At 48.5% G+C, this 22,445-nt stretch overlaps 2 protein-coding genes across 2 annotated transcripts in view; one reads left to right on the top strand and one right to left on the bottom strand.

Annotated features, from left to right (window-relative positions):
* The first annotated feature begins 217 nt into the window (after nt 1-217).
* On the top strand, nt 218-21,719 carry GLTP (glycolipid transfer protein). The gene is made up of 5 exons (XM_081168633.1): nt 218-367; nt 10,575-10,636; nt 15,883-16,016; nt 18,307-18,457; nt 20,711-21,719. Exons 1-5 carry the CDS (start codon nt 265-267, stop codon nt 20,891-20,893), a joined length of 633 nt encoding a protein of 210 aa, XP_081024759.1. The 5' UTR covers nt 218-264; the 3' UTR covers nt 20,894-21,719.
* The window catches only part of LOC308572488 (putative CENPB DNA-binding domain-containing protein 1), a 258,614-nt gene continuing 257,375 nt past the window's right edge, over nt 21,207-22,445 (bottom strand). The window contains exon 5 of the mRNA XM_081168619.1: nt 21,207-21,596. The gene's annotated coding sequence lies outside the window, so the exon portion shown is untranslated. The remainder of the gene's footprint in view (nt 21,597-22,445) is intronic.

Here is a 22,445-nt window from a genome sequence, read left to right as displayed (position 1 = left end):
CGCTGGAAGCGACCCCCGGGTCCTCTAGTCCAGGCCCCGCAGTGCGGGCGCGTCAACTCCAGCCTCCCTGGCGAGCTCCCCGCCCTCTGCCCGGCTCCGGAGCGCCTGGCCCCGCCGGGCGTGGGGGCGTCGCCGGCTCGGAGGGCGGGCCGTCCCGCCTCCGCCCCGCTCCGCCCCGGGAAGCGACTTCTCGCCGCCCGCCGCCTCTCGCTGGCTGCCTGGCTGGGCTCGGCGGGGCTGCGGGCGGCGGGGCGTCGGGGCGCCATGGCGCTGCTGCTGGAGTACGAGTTCAAGGCGCTGCCGGCCGACAAGCAGATCGACACGGAGCCCTTCCTGGAGGCCGTGGCGCACCTGCCGCCCTTCTTCGGTGAGCGGCGCTCGCTCCGGGCGGGACGGCGACGGGGACGGGGACGGGGCGCGCTTGCACGGCGGGCGGAGGCCCGGGGCGCGTCCAAGCGGCCGCCTCCTTCCTCCCCGGGGAGACTCGGGCGGAAAGGGCGAGGGACGAAGCGGGGGTGTGCGCGCGATCGGGGAGCCGCGGGAGGCGCCTAGCCGCGTCCCGAGGCTTCGTCGCGGTTTCTTGCCATCCTTCGGACAAGAGCCCTGCCGGGTCGGCGGCCTGGTTCTCCCCTCGCCCATTTCGCGGAGGGAGCAGGTGAGGCTGGGAGAGAGAGAGAGAGAGAGAGGCTGCTCTGCCACTCTCCAAAGAGGAGAATAAGTTTCCTTCCGTTCTCCATTTGTATCTTGCCTTTCTGCAATGCCTTTCTGCACAAAGGGCAGTTTAAAAAAGGTAAAAGAAACCTCAAAGATCCCACAACCTGTACAGTCTGAGCCAATGAAAAGAACTTGTAATGATAAAAAGGACTATAGGTAGTTTCAGACCCAAGACTGGTGTTCGAGGGGGAAAGCCCAGGGTTCAAATCCCCGCTCAGCCCCTGGGTGACCTGAGGCCAGGCGCTGCCTCTCAGCCTAAGCTCCCTCACTGGGATAAAATGGTGATGGACAGAAGTCTATGGGCACCTTGAGCTCCTTGGAGGGAAGGTGCGATATAAATTCATTAAACAAACCTCTTGTGTTGAATATTGCTATTGAATATTTTGAGTGCTTCCTCTTGTATTGGGCCTTAGAGTTTCTCCCTTCTGCATCTGGAGGGGCCCCGGCTGGCCCAGGCCTCTGCCTCTTGACATCCCTTCACTGCCCAGCCTGGCAGCAGTAGTGGCTTTCTTTTCTTTCCCGCTGGCTTGATGGGTGAATTGCAGACCTGAGTGTGGAACCTGCATGTTAGGAGGCAGTGTATCTGTGCCAAATACTAGGGGCAAAGCATCACGCTTGCACCCTGCGCAAAACATCTCGTGGGCCGTTGTCAAAAGCTTGATTGCAGGAGTGCCAAAGGCAGGTCTCTGGCCTGATTCAGCAGCACTGTTTCAAGCTGCTTGGAGTAAACGCTGCCAATTCAGGGATGGAGCCTCTGCTGCTGGACTCCCAGCTCCGTCACTGCTGTCTCCAGGCAGGGCTGGGAGACGCCCAGGTCTGAACCCTTGGAGACCCACGGTCACTCAGTATCAATCAGCTTTTGCCATCCGGGGCCCCTCAGGGTTGTTAAGACTACAACTCTCACCATTGACCAAGTTGGCCGGGGGTATTGGGAGTTGTAAGTCAACAACCTCTGGGGACTCCAGGCTGAAGAGACCGGATGTGGACAGCATGAGCCAGAGGGACCTCAGGCCGGACTCGGGGTTAAGGTGGCTTCCTCCGGTGGTGAGGTTAGAGACCAGGGTTTGACCATTTGTCCCGCAGCAGCTTTGGAGCCCTTGGCACGGAGTCACCTGCTGTTTTGTGCTCTGCCTCAGCTTCTCCACTCTAAAAAAAGCAAGAAAAGAAATGATTTAATTTCAGTAGAGTTGTTGTGAGGACAAAGACAGCTGTTACGCAAAAGAAGAGCATTTTATGTAGGAAAAGGGCTGGTGCAGTTCAAAAACAGGATTGTCGTATCCAGTTACTCGGCTCAGAACATATTGTGGGCACCAGGTTGGCCAAGGCTGCTCTCACTGCAATGCTGCTGGAGCTTGAGAGATCTTTCAGGTCCACCAGTAGCTGGCATTCAAAGGAATAAAGAGGTGCCATTCAGTTATAATTTCTGCTCACCTCACCTCAGAAAATATACCATATTTTTTGCACCATAACACTCACTTTTTTCCTCCTAGAAAGTAAGGGGAAATGTCTGTGCGTGTTATGGAGCGAATGCCTGCGGGTGGCTGGTGGGATCTGCTGCAGTTGTGAGCAGAGGATCCATGGTTCCCCTTCCTTCCCTCCTCCGTGGTTACAAAGCATGGATCCACATGGATCCTCAGGATTTTTGCATTGGGCTACTCCAAACTCACTGTCAGATCACATGTCTGTGGCCACAGCATGAACCACAAAAATCATACATCCACTGTTTCATTTAGAATATTTTTTTTTCTTGTTTTCCTCCTCTAAAAACTACATGCGTGTTATGGTCTGGTGCATGTTATAGAGCGAAAAATACGGTATTTCAGAGTTGGAATAGAGTTGGACATCCAAAATGATGACGGGGATGGAGGGACTCTTCTGAGAGGAAAGGTTGCAACCTTTGGGACTTTGCAGTTTAGAGAAAAGGCAAGTGAGAGGCAGCAGGATAGAAATTTATAAAATTATGCCTGGCCTGCAGAGGCTGGGTAGCTAGAGGAAGGTTTTTCTCCCTCTCTCGTAGACCTTGGGGGCATCTGACGGAGCAGAGTGTTGGAAGATTCAGGACCGAGTAAAGAACGACTTCCTCATGCACTTAAACTCTGGAACTCCCTTCCACAGGAGGCATGGCAGCCACCAACTGGGATGGCTGGATAGGAGGACTGGACTACTTCATGGAGGGCAGGGCAATCAATGGCCGGTAGCCAGGATGGCTGAGGCAGCTGTGTTTGCGAATGCCGGTTGCTGGAAACAGCAGGAGGGCAGAGCTGCCACTTTTTCATTGAGGCAGCTGGTCGGCCACTGTGGGAACAGGATGCTGGACTCTTTCCATCTGTCTCTTCTGACAAGTTTTGGCAGGGCCTTTGCCGTGCCCTTGGGCCTGTTGTCACGTGGGGCACCTGCAAAGGTGTGGCTGGGGAGAGGAACCTGTGGGGAGGTGGCACCCCTGTCACTTGGGTTACCTAATTGCCAGCCTGGCCTTATCCTGCAGCTGTGTGTCTGGCAGGGACTCAGCTTTCCTTCTAGGTCCAGAGGCTGGATCTTGGCAGAACCCAACAACCTCTTTTTCTTGCCTCTAGCCCTACAAGAGAAATAGGTTTTTTAAATGCAGCTGAAGAAATGGCCACCAGAAGGATGCTGCTGGATCCGACCAGGGCACCCTGAGGTCCAACATCCTTTTCTCACAATGGGCAACCAGCCCCCCCAATGGAAAGCACAGAAGCACAACAGCGCTCGCCCCACCTGTCATTCCCACCTATAGCATTGTTATGGGTTTTTTTGGGGGGGGGCTCAGGCTGGATGATACCAACATGTCCCTTCCAATCCTGTGCATGCAGAGTTAGAATCAGTGAGAGGAAACCTACTGATCCAGTTTGACTAGTCTCTTGGCTAAGCTAATGGCCTCAGCTTGCTAGTTAAATTCTGCTGTTTACATGTCCAGAGAGGTTGCTCTGCTGCCATAGAGACAACTGGGTGGGCCTTTCCCCACCTCACCTGGCAGATCCTATGTCATTCTAGGATGGAGAACACGAGGCCAAATATCAGAGGGGGCCCCTGAGGTATGCACAACAATATTATAGCCATGATGGCTAGTAGTCATGATCCTTCATGGATTTGTCCAGTCCTGTCTTAAAGCCATCCAGGTTGGTGGCCATGATCTTGTTGCATCAAGTTCTATTGTTTTAAGCTTTAAAGAAGCCTGTCTTGACTCTTCCAACACTGAGATTTACTGGGTAACCCCAATTGATTTTTGTATGACGAGACAGGGAGGAAACCTTCTTTCTGCCTGTCCACAGTCTCCAGAAATGTGGGCATTACCTTCTCTTTGCAAAGCCTTTGTGCTTCTGGTTTTCCCAGGGACTGGCTGCATCCCTCCAGACCATGGAAAGGTGCTCTGGACATGCTCAGAAAGGCACCTCCATTGCAGCATGTCCTCTGGGAGCAGCCATTAAGGCCTCCAAGATTCAGGAGGAAGGAAGGAAGGAAGATTCAGGACAGTGAAAGGGCTTCTGCACTCAGTACATAGTTAAGCTTTGGAATTTCCTCCCTCAGGAGGCTGCAATGGCCACCAGCTTGGATGGCTTTAAAAGAGGACTGGACAAATTCAAGGAGGAGGAGAGGGCTGCCGGTGGCTCCTAGGCAGGATGGCTCTGCTCTGCCTCCACACTGGAAGGCAGCAGTGCTTTCGAATACCAGTTGCTGGAACCCTCCTTTGCTCTCCAGCCCTCTTCCTCCGGACCCCTCCCAAGCAACTCTAGCAAGAAGGAGGGATCCCCCTCTAGGCCTGTTGCTCAGCAACACACGGCTCTTCATGATCTGGGTGTCAGTGGAGGAGGAGAGCTTTCTGTAGAGGGACTGGCCAACTGCTGTGAAGCTGAGGCAGCGTCCAGCTCCTCTCTCTGCTCTCTTTCAAACTGAGACCCTTGGCACCCAGCCCTGTCCTGGAATGGCTTCCCTGGTTCATGGGGTCAATAACCAGACCCCATCTTCAACACTGTTCTTGAGCTAAATGGTGTCCTTCTGAGCATGCACAGAGTATCTTTCCGCTGGAGTAGCCACGGCCTGGAAATGTGGGGTGTGCCTTCTGGGCTTGGGAGTCTTTTTCTGTGATCCTGAGTATTACATGCCACAGTCTGTGCACCTAGATATCTTTATTTTTCAGGAAGGAGTATTTGTGGGTGGGGGGCAGTTGTCTGTTTTTCTGCCTTCAGGAGATGCTGGAGCAGCTCCTCTGAACGGGGTTTGTCTAAGGAAAATCTCTGTGTTGAGGCCTTGGGGTAAACCGAGAAGTTGAGCAAATGTTTGCCAAGGAGTCGCTGAGCGCTTTGTCCTGGCAGGCTGCACTTCTTGCCACCAGTGATCAAAATGCGCCACGTAAGGAAAGTGATCGCTGGCTTGTCAAATAAGGAGCGCACTTTCATAATGGATGTAACTGGAACTCTTTGCTCCCTGGGTACCTTGGGCTGATTATGTTTTATGCACTGCCTTCTCACTGTACCAGCCTCAGGGTATCTGTTGAGCGGAGCTGTCAATTGTTAAAAAAATAATAACCTTAAATTCATGAGAGCCAGAGCTCATGGAAGGTCCTAATCTGGGAAGGGATCAAGCTGGGGACCAGTTCAGAAGGCTGGGACTCAGGAACAATGAAGCAGGGTTCTGATATGTCTATCCAGGCCCACTGAGTAAGTACGGCTCAGCCCTGCTCACCTGGCGGATTCTCTGCCTCTCTAGAGCATTTTTAAACAATGGAAACAAGGCAGTCTGTGGCCTGCAGGCTTACTATCAGAGACAGGACACAAAAAGGAAAAGCAGGGAGGGGGAAAAGCAACACAGCTCCAAAAAGGAGCGTCGTAGTTCTTATAATGGCCAATTGTTAAGCACACAGTTTGAGAGGTTGGTTGAGTGCAAGAATGTAAAAGTGAATTGGAGCAGCCTGTGGAAATTGCCTTACTTTGAGGAAGGAGTCATGTTGAACTAGCAGAATTCAGCAACCCCCCCCCCCCGCCCCTGTGCAATGGCCTTGAGGCCAAATGGAGCATATACGTTTGGTGATCAGGGGATTTGATCCCATCTAGCGGCAAGGGAGTGGCAGAGGCAAGGATCTGGCTTGTTGGAGCAGCGCCCTGCCCTGCCCTGGCTCTCCGGTGAGTGTGGAGCAGTGACTGGCTGCTCTTTCTTCATGCCAGACGTCTTCTTGAGCGAGGGCTCCTGCCAAGTGCTGCACCCTAGAAGAGAAATCCGCTGTGGCAAATCCCAGACTTATCTTTGCTTTCCATCTGCCCAGCAGCTATGCAGCTTCTTCTTCTGGGAGCTTTGTCAAAACTTGAAGGATTCTCCCCAGGGTGGTTTTTTGGGGGTGGGGGGAGGATAGCTTTCCATTTAGGGTGATCTGTTGCTATTTCATAAAGCGCTTCATGAAAAGTGCAACCTGCTCTATGAACTTGATTGTGGTCCATATGAGGGCATAAGGATCAGGCCAGTGGCCCGTCTAGTCCAGCAGATGCCACAAGGAGAAGCCCGCAAGCAGGACCCGGGCGCAAGAAGACCTCTCCGCTCCTGTGGCTTCCAGCAACTGGGATTCAGAAGCATGGCTGCCTCTGAATGGGGGGGGGGGGGGCAAAGCAGAGCTGTCCTGGCTGGTGGCCACCGAGAGCCTTTTCCTCCTCTAGGAATTTGCCCAGTCCAGGTTGGTGACCACCGCTGCTTCCTGTGGGAGGGAGTCCCTTAGTTTAACTGCGTGCTGCATGCATAAGTGAATCTCCCAACACTGAGCTGCCTGGGCTGTCCATGAGTTGTGGTCTTATGAGGAACTTTTCTCTCTCCCCTTCCTCCAGGCCAGGCATAATTTTCCACACGTCTGTTGTGTTGCCACTTCCTTGTCTTTTCTCTCCTCACAACAGCCCTGCCATGTATCATGCTTCCATTTTTGCACAACTTTAAGCTGCATTAATCTGAGGTGGCCCTCCAGCGTACCTGATGGTGGTCCGTAGTGTGAACTTTAGGAGGAGCTTGACAGCACTTGGGATGCTGGGATAGTTTCACAGATTCTGCACACGGCACCTTTTCCTCTCCCACAAATAAGATAATGTTTGTGGACATCATGCAAAGCTACCCAAGACACTTCTTCTGTTTTGATGTAATTCTGAACCCTTGGTGGCTGTATATTTTGGAATATACAGAATATTTAAAAAACCTCCAGCTGTTTTGTAGAGGCACAAAGTGGATCAGCTAATCTAGCCCCTGCCAACCTGATGCCTCCAGATATTTTGGACTACAACTCCCATCACTCCCAGCCAACACTCCAGATTGGCAAAGGCGGACCAAATCTCTGAAACGTATGAGTATGAATGTGTATATAAATGTTAGAATCCTAGTTTGTAACCATAATTAGCGTAAAGTAGGGGGATAGTACAAAGGAGTGGACCAGCTGTTGACAGCCATCTGTCTTTGGAGACAATGGAGTGTGCCTCTGGGGGTGAAATACAACTGCTATGTTTTAGGGATCATCTTAGGAACTCCACTCTGGATTTGTACAGGGTTTACTCCTTGGCTTTTTCTTCTGCCAGAGATGTCCCCTTAGATGGGCTCCTTTCTCAGGTGGATGAGCCCCATCTGCCCCTCTCTTCCCTCTACAACAAGGGCAGAAACCGCCCTCTTGACCATTGACCATTGGATCCACCACGGGTCACATCTGCTCAATCTGCCAGAGCCTGTCTTGGCATGCAGGGGAAGTCCCTAACTCTCCAAGGGGTTGAGAGCCATCGACCACCCTCACCTGATTTAGCTGGCCAGTCGAGGCCGTTCTCAAGATGCGGCTGCTGTCGCATGCCAGCAGCTTCTAGGAGCCCCAGGTGAGAGCTGAGTATAGAGTGGGGACCCAAGGTGAGCAAACTACCCCACCAGAGGTACTATCCCTCCCCTAACATCCCCATACATCCTGGAGTGGACCAAGGGAGCATATATTTCTGGAATTTGGTGTGGAACTCAAAAATATCCTATAAAAGGTTGAGACTTCACTTGGACTGTCTCCTGCAGGTGGCATGTGTGCTTGAGAGTCTGGCCATTGCTGTGAACCCCAATTGGAGCTGGCTGCTCTCCTGCGCTCTGTTGGCAACAAGGCCTTTCCTGGGGAAAAGTTGGATAATCATTCAGGGCCACAGAAGATCCCAGTCGTCTTCCTCCCGTCCTCCTCCCTCCTGCAACCTTTTGCACTCTACATCTGCATGGGATGCTGCCTGACCGGCTTGACGCAACAGCAGCTGCTGAAAATCCTGCTGCTCAGGTTCAGGCCCTTTCTCTGTCCCAGTTGGCTCTAGGCGCAGGGACCTAGGCGTGGGGGTGGAAGCGCGTCTCCCCTTGGGCCAAATTGGCAGGTGACTCTTGCAAGGCTGCTTCTCTGCCACTCAGCCACGGCTCTTGCTCAAGTTGCTGGTACACTTGCCTGCAGGCAGGTATTGTGTGGCTGGAACCAGAAAGGCAAGAATGTTGGGTCTGTTGTTGCATCTGGCTGGTGGGAAGGTGGCACTGAAGAGCAAAAGCTCTTGGGAACTGTTAGAAGGTTGGGCGGGGATTGTCTCGCCATCTGGCTGGATGCCCATTTCCCCATTGATTTGGTGAAAGATGGTGAACACATGGATGCTAGACAGAAAAATAAGGGCTGCTTCTTTCCCTGGCTGAGGGCAGGGATGGGGAATCTGTGGCCCCCAGGTGTGCCGAGCGCCAGCTTAGTGTGGGGTTTGACTAGCTGACCCTTGGGACCCCTTCCAACTCGTTCACCAGAGCCATCATGGCCAGTGGGACTTGTAGCCTGGCAACATCTGGAGGACTGGAGCTTCCCCACACCAGCACCAATGGTGAGGCAGCCAGTGGATCTGTGTTGAGAGACATCCCCCTCTGACCGATTTCGTCACTCCAGAGAATGCTTTCAACAGACAATAGACAGGCTTGTTCTCTCCTGGGCTTCACAGTAGGAGCTATTATGTTAGGAAATGCATTATAAAAGCTCTCTTTGCAGCCCCTCCCCGTAAACCCCCTTAGTCTGATCAGCTGTACAAAGGCTGCTTTGAGAGCCAAACTGCTTCATATGGGCATGTTGGTCAACTGGTTCACTTGGCATCTAGCAAAACGTTTCTCCCTCCAAAACTGTAGGAATACCTGACGGCTTCATAAACTGATGTGAGCTGTGAAGATATCACAGGTTTGGGGGAAACTGTGGAACTCTTTGCGACTAGAAACTGGCCAACAGAACATTTTCTGGAAGTACTAAAGGGCTGTTGGCACTGACACTGAATGTGTGTGTTAAGCAGATACAGGGTGTGGGCGCATCCAACTTTATAACGTTTGGACTGTCTCTCCAAAGAGATCAGGCTGTCATGCGCCTGGTTTTCCTTTCTTATTATCCCCACAACACCCCTGCAGTGTCAGTTAGGTTGAGAGAAATTGATTGCCTAAAGTCGCCCTCAAAATTTTGGCCCCTTACCACCCCTCCCACGCTGGATCATCTCTGGTTGGATTAGATGACTTTTGCAGTTTCTCCCAAATTAAACAGCTCAGGACCGCAAGACCTCAAGGACCGCCTCTCCCCGTATAAACCATCCTGGACTCTGAGGCCCTTCTCAGTGTGCCTCCTCCACGTGAGGTCCGGAGGGTGGCAACGCCAGAACGGGGCTTCTTCTGTCCTGGCTCCCCACTTGCGGGGTGCTCTCCCCAGAGAGGTCCGCCTGGTGCCTTCTTTACATATGTTTAGGTGCCAGGCAAATCTTTCCTCTTCAACCAGGCCTTGGGCTGATTCATACTCTACAGCCTTTAAAATGTGATTGTGGCAGGGGTGGGGGTTGTTCTTTTGTTGTTTTGTGCTTCCACCTTGTATTTTTATCTTCTGAGCTGCCCTGAGATCTTTTGATGATGGGTGGTATATAAATCTATTTAATAATAATAATAAATAATAATAAATATGATTCTAGGTACCTCTCCTTGGAGACTTTCACCCCTCCTGATACCTGGTTCCATTGACTTGCTTGCAAGGCATTTTTATTGAAGTTCAGCCAGAATCTCCCTTCCTGAGTTTTCACCTTCTTGTGGACCAGAAAACTAGTGCAAACATGTTGCCCCCCTCTTCTCACGTGCCCCCTAACTAGGGGGTGGTTTTTTTTAAAAAGGAAACAGTTCCGTTTCTTCTTACTGGGCTTTAAGCAGGAGTCTAATGTTGGGTTAAAATGTCATTTTATAATGTATGGAAAACAAGAACAGTTATAACGACAGGTGAAAATTGAAAGACGAAAAGCAAAACTATAAAAGAGGCACGTAGAAGAATGGGTACAGTTGCACATGGGATAAAATAACAAAGTCAAGAATTTTCTGTTTAGCTGTCAGTCACATTGAATCCTGAAATTGTAGAGCAGGTTTCTTTCGTCCAGCGTGGGGCTCGAACCCGTGACCTAGAGATGAAGAGTCTTGTGCTTAACTGACTGAGCTATCCCAGGAGCAGCCCTCGTGGTCCCTTCCAGCTCTACAATTCCAGGATTCAATGTGACTGACAGCTAAACAGAAAACTCTCTTAATATAAAAGGGTTTGCTTATCCTGAGCCACCATTGGAAAGTCAAGAATATTCATGTTGTTCAGTTGTCAAGTTTGGTTCAGATTTGCCAGGCTTCTGACGAGGGCTGTCTTCAAAAAGATGCCTATGTAATAAATGAATGACAAAGCATATAAACAGCGCCTGGAGGTTCTGGTCCTTGTCAAAAACTCAAATGATGTGTGGTTTTCTTCATTATAGCTATGTTCCAGTGCCTAGTGCCCGATTCTGGGCTCCTTTCCGTGGCAGCTGTGCTTTGTATTAACGCCAGGCTGCTCCTTTTCCTTTCAGATTGCCTGGGGACGCCCATTGTGTATGCGCCAGTCAAAGCTGACCTCTCTGGGAACATTAAGGTAAGGAAGGGCCTTTGTGCTGGCCAGTCAAGTGGGAATTGCCCTGCAATGGGGGGCAGAGCAGGACCCCAGCCCAGGGGCCAGAACTCGGCTTGCTGTCACCCAGGGCAAAGACCCAGTTTGTCACACACCCACCACAACACATTTGTTCATAAAGGGCATAAAAAGGAGTTTGAAAGAGGCTGGAGAAGCGAGAGTCTTTCCAAATACTAAAACTGTCTGTGTATGCATCTGGCTTTCATTCAACCTTAAGTAGATCTCCTCAGAGATCATTTCAGGACTTCTAAGAAGTATTATGACTGTATGATATACTACAACTCCTACTCCTTTTTTTTTAGTTTTTAAATACATCTTTATTGGTTTAAAACACAATCTTACAATAAAGGTAAGTACAACAAAGTTAAGCACAGAAAAGAAAAAAAGAAAAGAGGAAAAAAAATATTCTCCACATCAGAAAGTACAAAAAGTTTAAAAGTAACAAGAAGAAAAAAGAAAAGAAAAAAACAATTAAAAGTACCAGATATTTATACATCATGTCTTATCCAATAAAGTCTTCTGTGAAAAGCTTCCAGTCGTTCTCATTATGCTTTTTCTGTTGTCTTGATTTTATCACACAGTTTGTTTTATATCTTTTTCCATATATACCTCTAAGATGTTTATTCCATTTATTTATTATACACAAATATCATTCAATTCTGCTAGGATGGTATCATTTTTACAATATAGTCTTATATATTCCTTAAATAGTTTCCATTCTCCGTATACTTTTTGATTTAAGGTTCCCCTGACTTTTCCACTCAGCTTTGCTAATTGGAAATACTCTATCATGAGTGTCTGCCATTCTGTTATTGTTGGTGTTGTTTCGCATTTCCAGCTTCTGGCCACTAGTATTCTCGCAGCTGTGATTGTGTACATGAACAGTGGTCTTGTGTTTAGCTTAATTTCTATTGGCAATATTCCTAATAGGAAAATCTCTGGCCTTTTTTTAACAGTGAATTTAAATAATTTCTAAAATTCACCATATATGTTGTTCCAAAATTCACTTATAATTATGCACGTCCACCACATGTGATAGTAAGACCCTATCTCCTTTTTGCTTCGCCAGCATGTTGGTGAACTACAGTGGTGCCTCGCAAGATGAAATTAATTTGTTCCGCAAGTCTCTTCGTCTTGCGAGTTTTTCGTCTTGCGATGCACGGTTTCCCATAGGAATGCATTGAAAATCAATTAATGCGTTCCTAGGGAAACCGCCTTCAGACCAGGTCCGGGGACAGTCTGTCCCCGGACCTCTTCTGAAGGCTGGGGGGGGGGATAAGGGCTTTTCTTCCCACCCCCAGCATTTTAAAAAACCCCGGGACAGCGGAGGACTTCTCCGCTGTCCGGGCAATCTTAAAATGCTGGCGGGCGGCATTTTAAAATCGCCCCGGGACAGCGGAGGACTTCTCCGCTGTCCGGGGCGATTTAAAAGCCCCTGGGAAGGCAGGCAGGGGGGACAAAGACTTTTGCCCCCCACCAGCCTTCAGAAGAGGTCCTGGACCTCTTCTGAAGGCGGGCGGGGGGCGAAAGTCTTTGCTCCCCCCCCCGCCTGCCTTCAAAAGCCCTCCGGGACAGGCAGGCAGGGGGGAGCAAAGACTTTCGCCCCCCGCCCGCCTTCAGAAGGCGTTCCCGCCCCACCGCCCGGCTTCGGAGGAGGTCCGAGGACAGTGGGGAAGACGCGCTGCGCTTCCCCGCTGTCCCGGAGATTTCCCTATGGGCTGTCGTCTTGCGAAGCAAGCCCATAGGGAAATTCGTCTTGCGAAGCGCCTCCAAAACGGAAAACCCTTTCGTCTAGCGGCTTTTCCGTCTTGCGAGGCGTTCGTCTTGCGAGGTACCACTGTACCTTTGTACATTTTAGCAAATGTCTTCATGGGGTGGTGATGCCATCTGTAAAGAATCTTTATGGTATTCTCCCTCAAGTTATAACATGATGTAAATTTAATATCTTGTTGCCACAGTCTTTCCCACTGCTCCATATAGATATTATATCCAAAGTCTTGTGCCCACCTTATCATTGATGTTTTTACCTGCTCCTCTTTCACTTCCCACTCTAAAAGATATTCATACTACATTCTTGATATATACTTTCCTTTATTATATATTAATTCTCTTTCAAAAGTGGAAGTTTCTTTGGCAAGACCTTCTTTCTTATCTATACACAATTTTTGATTTAGCTGGAAATACTGTATCCAATCAGACAGATGGCATTTTTTAAAAGTTGGCTTATCTTTGTCTGGTTCTAGTAGTATCCGGTAGGTGGGCCACTCTCCTTTCATGTTTTTCCTTTTAACTGCTATTGCTTCCACTGGAGATGTCCACAAAGGTATCTTTGGTTCCAAAATTCCTCTATGTTTACTCCATATCTTATAGTGATTTCCTTATTACATGGCTTAAGAAAACTTTGTGGACCTTCACCTTTTCGTATATTAGATAGGCGTGCCACCCAAACCGGTTATCGTGCTCCTCAAGATCCAAAACATCTGTTTCTTTTAATGTAATCCATTTTTTTAGCCATACTAATCCTGCTGCAGCATGGTATAATTCCAGATCTGGTAATCCAAATCCTCCTCTTTCCCTTTTGTCCATCAATACCTGATGTTTAATTCTCGGTTTATTTCGGTTCTAGACAAATCTAGCTAATTCTTTTTTCCAATCCTGGAAGCATTTCATTCTTCCCAGAATTGTTAAAGTTTGAAACAAAAAAATCATTTTTGGGAGGATGTTCATTTTTATTACCGAGATTCTTCCCAAAAGGGAAAGCTGTCATTTAGTCCAGTTTTCCAAACCCTTTTTTATGTCTTTCCATGTTTTAATATAGTTATCTTCGTAGAGATTTGTATTTTTATTTGAAAGCCAAATCCCTAGGTATTTAGCCTTATTTTTTAATTTGGTCAATAACTTTGTTTTATGGTGGTTTATCTTCAGGCCCATTAATTTCCCGTATTTTGTAATTAAATCAATAGCTGCTGGAATACTTTGATTTGGATCCTGAGTTGTTATTATTATATCATCTGCGAATGCTCTGATTTTATATTTCTTTCTGACTGTAATTCCTTTTATTTTTCCTTCTTTCCTGATATTATTCAGCAGCGGTTCCAAAGCTAATATAAATAACAGAGGTGACAAGGGGCACCCCTGTCTGGTTCCTTTAGTTATAGGGATATTGTCTGTTAGATTACCATTTATTATTAACCTTGCTTTTTGTTGCTCATATATTGCCTCTATTCCTTTTCTGAATTTTGTTCCTAGACCCATTACCTCCAATTGTTTATTCATGTAATACCACAAAACATTGTTGAATGCCTTTTCTGCATCGAGTAATAATAAGGCAGCTTTTTATCATTTTTGGCTTCTAAATATTCTAAAATGTCTACAATGTTTCTAGTATTGGCCGGGATTTGTCTTCCCGGGAGGAACCCAGACTGATTTGGGTGTATAATTTCATTGATGGCCTCTGTAAGTCTATTTGGCAAAAAGTTTGTGATCGCAATTTAATAGCGATATTGGCCTGTAGTTAGATATTGACTCTGGGTCTCTCCTACTCCTAATGATAGAAACTGTGATAATAATCAGGCACACATCAAAGACTAAGTCCTATTGAACTCAGTGGGACTTACTTTTGAGTAAAAGTGCTTAAGATTGCAGTATAAGACTGCAGAATCTTTACACAGTTACCTGGGAGTAAGCTCCATTGAATTCATTGGGACTTCTGAGTAGTAAAGGCTTGCAGTTTAAGGCTCTAAATAATAAAATAAAAGAATAAATACTCCACAAGTTTCCTTAAAAAAATTGCTGAATAATTTAAAGTGGATTGGCTAAATTTTCCTTCCAAATTACAGGAAGGGATAAATACAAAGTGCTTCGTATATCAGCATCACATTTCTTTCATTACAGGTATTTTGTTTTCAGTATAAAGAGGACTCAGTTTTTGTAGCTGATCATATGCCCCAGTGCCCTCTTTATGTATTCTCATGGTGTAAACATGTATGTTGTCCTCTAGATCCAAACACACAGTGAGAGAGAGAGAGAGAGAACACAAACACATAAGCAAGCAATACTCCAAAGTGCTTCTGTTCCCAAAGAGGGCAGAAGGTGGTGTTCTGATCTCTTCACCGCTTTTAATTGATCTCTGAGATGTTGAGGGAAACAAAAGAAGAAAGAAAGAAAGAAAGAAAGCTTCCCCTTTTCAACTTTGCTTGGAGAGCAACCTTATCCAGGATTTCTCTTTTGCAAACGGTTCCAAAAACAGGCAGGGGAAAGGGGAAGGTGGATCTTTTTCCAGGTTTTTTTTGCATCCCCTAGCAAATTAGAATCCCTCTGGTTCTCAGCAGCTCCGGATCCACTCTATGAAAGACTCTCCAGAGCCGCAAGGGGGGGCCGTGGTCAGAGGAAGCCCCTGCAAGCTGGGAGCCTCAGTGGTGTCCCTCTAGGCTTCATCCAGGGATGAGACTCTGGCTACCCCCCCCATTAACTTCGGCCCTGGTTTCCAGGTTCAGTCCCGCCCCCCGGGCATCTTCAGTTAAGAGGGCGGCTGATGGGAAAGACCCTTGCTGCCAAAGACTCCCTGGAGAGCTGCCACCAATCAGAATAGTATATGCTGTACTGGGCTAGATGGACAAACAGCCCTACCAGATATATGGCATTTCCTATCTTGCAATCTTAGTTGAGATCCCTGCATTACAGGGGGTTGGAATAAATGACCCTCAGGGTCCCTTTCAACTCTACAATTCCATAATTCTCTTGTTGACGGTGGTTTTTCTTGCTTGTATAACAAAGTCACAAGTCTGTTGTCATGCTGCAGTTCACAGGCATGGCAACTCCAGTGTGGCTGGTGGCTCAAGTGAACTTGTTTAAAGGAGCAAGGTGCTTCAGAAAGCAGTTTGTCAAAAGTGAGGGAGCATTGGTCAGGTGTAGAGGGAGGATGAGGCGGCCAGGTGTGGGGAAAGGGGAGCCAGTGGGCAGGTGGGTGTTAGCCATTGAGGAAGCACCCCCTACTTAAAAACATTTTTAATTACATGGTGAGAATTCAAAATTGGTAGCAGCCACTGCCTTCCCTCGGTCCTCAAAAAAAGAGTGAGATGTACAAGGGAGATGGTAGAAACAAACAGAGCAAAAATGACTCTTGATTTTTTGCTATTTGACACCTGTGCTGCATTCTCTGTGTTGTTGAATTGACCTTTCTGTGTTCTTTTCGTTTGGTTCCATTTCAGAAAATACGAGCTGTTTATGAATCGAATCCAACCAAGTTCAAAACGCTGCAGAACATCTTGGAGGTGGAGAAGGAGATGCATGGAGCGGCTTGGCCAAAAGTTGGGGCAACCTTGGCACTCATGTGGCTGAAAAGGTGCCTGTGGGTTGGAGGGTGGTGGCTCGGAGGCCTCCCTGGTGCCTGGGGGGCTGACGGGATGATGTAATGTGGTCACCCAACACCCTCTGCCAAACAAATAATCCTCCGGAAGATTTCATCTCGCCACTGCTCTCCGTCCCAGCAGGAGAGCCATGCTGGCCGGGGCAGATGGCAGTTCTGGTCCGAAAGACCCGAGAGGTACCAGCAAACCCTGAGCTATGAAAATGCAACAAGGAGTCGGGGGGGAATGGCTGAGGCCCTTGTTCCCTCCCCACCTGGGTGTGGAGTGCCAAAGGGAAAGACAACACTTGGCATCATAGAGTTGTAGAGTTGGAAGGGACCCGCAAAAGTCATCTAGTCCAGCCCCCTGCAATGCAGGAATCGCAACTCAAGAACCCCTGGCAGCTGGCCATCCAAGTTCTGCTTTAAAACCTCCAGTGGAGCAGAGTCTTTATTTACTCTGCAAAATAATTTTATTTATTTCATGAAATTTATAGACTGCTTGATTGTAAGAAGAAAAACCTGAAAGCAGCTTAGGTAAAGGTAAAGGTACCCCTGCCCGAACGGGCCAGTCTTGACAGACTCTGGGGTTTGTGCGCCCATCTCACATCTATTGGCCGGGGGCCAGCGCTGTCTGGAGACACTTCCGGGTCACGTGGCCAGCGTGACAAAGCTGCATCTGGCGAGCCAGCGCAGCACACGGAACGCCGTTTACCTTCCCGCTGGTAAGCGGTACCTATTTATCTACTTGCACCCGGGGGTGCTTTCGAACTGCTAGGTTGGCAGGCGCTGGGACCGAGCAGCGGGAGCGCACCCCGCCGCGGGGATTCGAACCGCCGACCTTTCGATCGGCAAGCCCTAGGCGCTGAGGCTTTAGCCCACAGCGCCACCCGCGTCCCCCCTGAAAGCAGCTTACAAGAAGAATAAAACAATACAATTGTCAAAAAAGCAATTAAAAACCAGCTATTTAAAACTTTCAGAAATTACCGCATTTTTTGCTCTATAAGACGCACTTTTTCCCTCCTAAAAAGTAAGGGAAAATGTCTGTGCGCCTTATGGAGCAGATATTGATAGGGCTTCTCCCACCTTGTAGAAAAGCCCGCAAGAGCCATGCTCCCTTTAAAGAGCGCGCGGCTCTTGGCTGGCTTTTGCGGGCGGTGGGGGAAGGGATAGAGGGCAGTTTAGCCGCGCGCAGCCTCTTCCGGGCAGGGGGAGCCTTCATCCCGCTGCCCGGGAGAGGCTTTGGCGGCTATCCCAGAAGCCAGAACAGCAAGAGGCTATCCCAGAAGCAAGATCCCTCTTGCTGTTCTGGCTTCTGGGATTCAGAATTTTTTTTCCTCTTGTTTTCCTCCTCCAAAAACTAGGTGCGTCTCATAGTCTGGTGCGTCTCATAGAGCGAAAAATACGGTAATTTAAACTGATGATAAAGCTAGAAACAGGTTGAAACACATGTCAACATTCTGCGTTGCTAGATAGTCTTGCCTAAACAAAAATATTTTTAGCCAGTGCTGAAAAGAGCATGGCAATGGCACCTGTTTTATGTCAATAGGCAGGGAGTTCCAAAATGTGTTTCCTGCCACAATATGATCCAAGGTTTAGGAGAGAGTGGAGGATGAGAATTGGCAGGAAAACATAGGAACAGAATTGTTGGTGTGAAGTCTTTAATCGGGACCAATCTCTGCACAAATACAAAAGAAAAATGGTCTGAATATACTATGTACTGCCTGTGGTGGGAAATGTTAGCATCAGTGATTAAAACCATTTCACTGATAACCTGTCCCCACCCCCCCATTTTGACAATTTTATTAGTATAGATGGGTGATCAGCTGGAGCGTAAAGAAGCAGTAATAGTGACACAAGAATGAAAAAAATACCGATAGTAAAAGGATGGTTTGTAAGAATCTGGAAGGCAGCTGTGATGCATCAGCTAGGAAGGTTGGATAGATAGATATAAATGATACTATGCGCATAGAGGTATTTGTTATAAGTAAAATAAAACAAATTATTATTTTAATCCATTTCAACCTGCTGTTGAACACTGCTCAACGCTGTGCGCTTCTTCAAGGCTTAGTACCCTGGGATGGTCTGACGGAGGGCAGCATACAAACAACAGCCACTCCATCAGCCAGTGGAGCCAGTGGTCAGGGGCAGTGGGAGTTCTAGTTCACAACAGGCCTGTTTTAAGTGACAAAAGGTTCGGGTGCTGTGTTTCCTGGCGGTGCCTGGCAGGTGCCTCTCGCAGGGCAGGTGTCCTCCCCCCGCCTCACCTGCCCCGTTTCTCCCGCAGGGGCCTGAAGTTCATCCAAGTTCTGCTGCAGAGCCTGTGCGATGGCGAGAGGGACGAGGAGAATCCAAACCTCATCCGGGTCAATGCCACCAAGGCCTATGAGTTGGCACTGAGGAAGTACCACGGCTGGATGCTGCAGAAGCTGTTCTTGGTGAGTGGAGCTCGCAAGAGGCACCCAGCGGAGCCAGCCTGATCCCAAGGGGCTCCGTGCCTAATTTCATAAGCTTCCTGCCGTGTCGCCTCTCACTCACCTCTTCTCTAAACTACAAAGCCCCAAACGCTGCAGCCTTGTTTCATGGGGGGGGGCACTCCAGCCTCTTGACTGTTTGGGGGGCCCTTTCCTGAACCTTTCCCAGTTCTGCAGTCTCCTTTTTTGTGGTGAGGTGGCCAGAGCTGTGAGGTAACCAGAAATGATAGCTGAAGGAACCTCCTTATTCTGAAGCAGTCTCTCTTTGAATGCCAGCTACGGGGGCAGGGAGAGCTACAGGAGATGCCTCGGTTGTGGATTTGCCCCAGAATGGTCTGGCTGGCCCCTGTTGGATGCTGACCTAGATGGCTCTTAAGGAGAATCCTGCTGGACATCCCACTGCTGACTGTGCTTCAGGCTAGGAAGGCTAATAGCCACTGACTATTCTCAGTGTAGAAATCTAACCCAGAGTTATACCTGTTTTGCATTCTGAAGGAATTCTGCACTAAGGTAACCTGAGTCTTGCACCCGGAAAACAAGGTGAATTCTGCCATGTGCATAATTTTTTTCCACCTGTGTGTGTGTATTTCTGCTAGTCACTAGGAGGGGTGAAGCAGCACAAGGCGCTGAGGAAATCCAGGAAATCATGGAAATCCAGCTCCCCTCCTCTCCTTCCCCACTTCTCTGGTTCCTGAGATTTTAGCTGTTGTTCTACACATGCTTTCAAGTCTGTCTTGCTGGTCATGAGGACTGAAATTCTCACAGCATTGGGCCTCCCACCCACCACCCATTTCTGTGCTTGCCAGTTGCAGAACGCAGACATGCCCAAACATCCAGGAGCAGAGAGTTCCCTAGATTTGCATTCAACTGATAAAGAAGTACTCCCCCCTCTTTTTTATCTTTTTTTCTTAAACAAGACAAAACAGTAGATCATCCCTAAGAGTAGGTTGGTCTGCTCTCCATGTTGTACAATATTTATTTTCCACTGCAGTTCAGGTGGGGTGGGTCTTTAACTCCAGGCGGTTTTGCCACACCTCCCGTCATCTGACTGGGTTGGCATGTTGGCACTTTTCCGGGGGGGGGGGGATGAGGGAGGGCAGCCCTGTGCCCTGGTCTTCTGGGCGAGGAGGGCAGAGATAACTCAGGCTTCATTCACACCAGATGTTGAAAGCACAGTCACGGCTCCCTCCAAAGAATTCTGGGCACTGTAGTTTGTGAAGGGTGCTGAGGGCTGTCGGGAGTCCCCTCTTCCCCTCAAAGAGATGCAATTCCCAGGGTGGTTCAACCATCACATGGAGCTCTGCGAATTGTCGGCCTCTGAGGGGAATAGGAGTCTCCTAACACCTCTCCGCAACCATACAGACCACAGCTCCCAGAATCCTTTCGGGGGGGGGGGGGAGCCATGGCTGTTGAAGTGGTCTGAGACTGCTTTAAATGTATGATGCGAATGAAGCCTCACTCTGAACATGACAAATGAGTGCAAAGCTAAAGAGAGGGATTCACATCCTCTCCAAGTGTCCTGATTTTCCAGGGGCAGTCCCGGAATTACTGAAGCCACCCCGGTTTCTGATTTGGTCCTGGAATGTCCCGCTTTTCCTTTCCCTTCCCCTCCACATCTCAGATAATAATTAAAAGTGGTGTGTGTTTATGTGTAGGTGCAAAAACAGAGTCCTGTTTAAACGGACAATAAAATTCCTGCACCCAGTGAAGGAAATGGCGAAGCTGGCATACGAAGCCCTGCCTATAATTTTGAAGGAAAAGGTCACCAATCCACGTTAAATTCTTGACTGGCCATGCTTCAGCAGCTGATTTAGGGAGGAAAGAGAGGGCTGGCTTGGGGGTGGGGGAGAGAGAAGCCTACTGGCTCCTCAAAGAGAGAACTTTTGCCTCCCTTTCCTCCCCCCCCACTTAAACTCCACCCTCCTGCGTCCAGTTAGCCACCTCCTTCCACACACGCACCCCACGCACGCTCTTCGTCCCTCCAGTGACAATGGGTAGACCACTGCCAGTTTTGGGGAGCAGATCGCAGCCTGTTTGAAGTTGGAGATGCCTGATCTAGTTCAGCGTGTTGTGATGCGGGCATGTGCAGCTGTCCCATCTGGGGATCAAACCTGCAACCTTGGCGTTCTCAGCGCCCCGCTCTAATCAACTGCGCTAGCTGGAGTTTCTTGCTTCGTGTGACTTGGGTTTATTCTGTCTCTCTTTGTCCTCACCCAGGGCTCTGTGTATGCTCTCCCTTACAAATCGGATTTGCTGAAAGCCCTGGAAAAAGGCAAAGAGGTGAAGGAAGAGGAGACCTTAGAGAAGATCCACCAGTTCCTCTCCAAGGCGACACCCATTCTGGATGCAATCTACGAAATGTACACAAAGATGAATGCTGAACTGAGCTACAAGGCTTGACCAAGCGCCTCCCTCTGCCCACCCGCTTCCTCCAGCAGATGGTCTCCTGGTCACTGTGAGCAGCCCCTCCGGCCGGTCTCAGCCTCCAGAGAAGCTCGACTTAGAAATGTGTTTCTACCAAAACTGAAGCAATACAACCTGGAGATCGTCTCCAGGATCTTCCTGAACCTTTTGTCCTGCTCGTTCAAGAGCTTAAAAAGTATTTTATAATCTTTATCTAACAGATTTATTTATAACCAGTCTCGGGAAATGAGGGGCACCTGGCAATAAAGCTTAGCTAAGTGGTACTGTATTCCATATATATATATATATATATATATATATATATATATATATATATATATATTCCTAATATTTTATAATCTATGTATATTTTGGGATTCCTGTATAGTTAGATGCTTCGATGGTGCAGCAGGTATGGCTGTTTGTACCTGGTTTTTTGATGTGCTGACTGAATTAGGTGTTTCTCCACAACAGATGCCAGCGAAGTGTGTGTGTGTGTGTGTGTGATTTGCACAAAGAAGTAATAATGAAAACCAGCCTTCAGTTACCTTTCTTGAGTGACATTTTTAATCTCCCCGGAGTCGAAATATTTTCTCACTCCTTTTTGCAACTGTTTACTTCAGGGATAACTTCTCACCCTTTGAACTACCTGCAACCTTCCTCCTTTCCCCACTTTCCCCATTGTTGCCTTTTCAGATATCTTGGTTTCTGAGGCACGAGAACCATTTTAGGCCTTAAGTGGATCACTGCTCATCCAAGCCTTATATTTTCTTCAAGTAGCAACAGAGAAGACAAAAAAATAAAATAAAGTCTGATGTGGGGAGATGTGTGTCTGTGAATTTATTTGTAGAGGTGAGCCATGCTCACACATTTAAGGGGCTAGGATGCCATTTTAAACAGTCCTGGCTTCCCCCAAAGGATTGTGGGAGCTGTAGTCTGTTAAGGGCGCTGAGAGTTGGGAGGAGGCCCCTGTTCTCCTCCCGGAGCTTCCGTTCTCAGACTTCTCTGTGAAGAGGGATTGACTAGGGAGAAGCCATGACTATTTAAAGTAGTATCATAGTGCTTTCAGTGTATGGTGTGATTGGGGCCTGTGTGTCTTTTGCAGACTGCTGCACAATTGGGCTTTCCTTGGTGCAGAATCCAGCCATTGTGGTTATTGAGAGCATTTGGTTTTTGGCCAAAAAGGCTCTGGAAATGATTTACGTACATTTACAACAGGACGCTCCCTGCCCCCCAGGCTTACAATGTAAAAAAACCACAGCACACAAGGGGAAGGGGATTGGGAGGGAAGAGGAAGAGAAAAACCAAGCTCAGGCATCAGTTTCTAAAGAGCCTTTTGTTCCGATAATGAGCCGCGGGCCCAGTTCAGGGGCAGGAGGCGCCTGATGGAGATGGGCTTTCAGCAAAGCTGATGGCATGAATCTCGCTTCCTATCTCTCCATCCGATGGAATGGCTGCCCCAGGTGACAGCCGAGGGAGAGTATTGTGTTAATTTGTGATGTACAGTTTTGCCTTTGCTGGGTCAGCTTAGCTCAATACAGTATTCAGT

This window comes from Podarcis bocagei (genome assembly GCF_964188305.1).
Source record: "Podarcis bocagei genome assembly, chromosome: 13".
NCBI lineage: Eukaryota > Metazoa > Chordata > Lepidosauria > Squamata > Lacertidae > Podarcis > Podarcis bocagei.
This window is presented reverse-complemented; position numbering and strand designations above follow the sequence as displayed.

Coding starts and splice junctions, on each gene's coding strand:
- GLTP (XM_081168633.1), top strand. CDS start 265: ATGGCGCTGCTGCTGGAGTACGAGTTCAAGGCGCTGCCGGCCGACAAG. Junction 10,637..15,882: donor ACCTCTCTGGGAACATTAAG/GTAAGGAAGGGC, acceptor GTTCCATTTCAG/AAAATACGAGCTGTTTATGA. Junction 16,017..18,306: donor GCACTCATGTGGCTGAAAAG/GTGCCTGTGGGT, acceptor TTTCTCCCGCAG/GGGCCTGAAGTTCATCCAAG.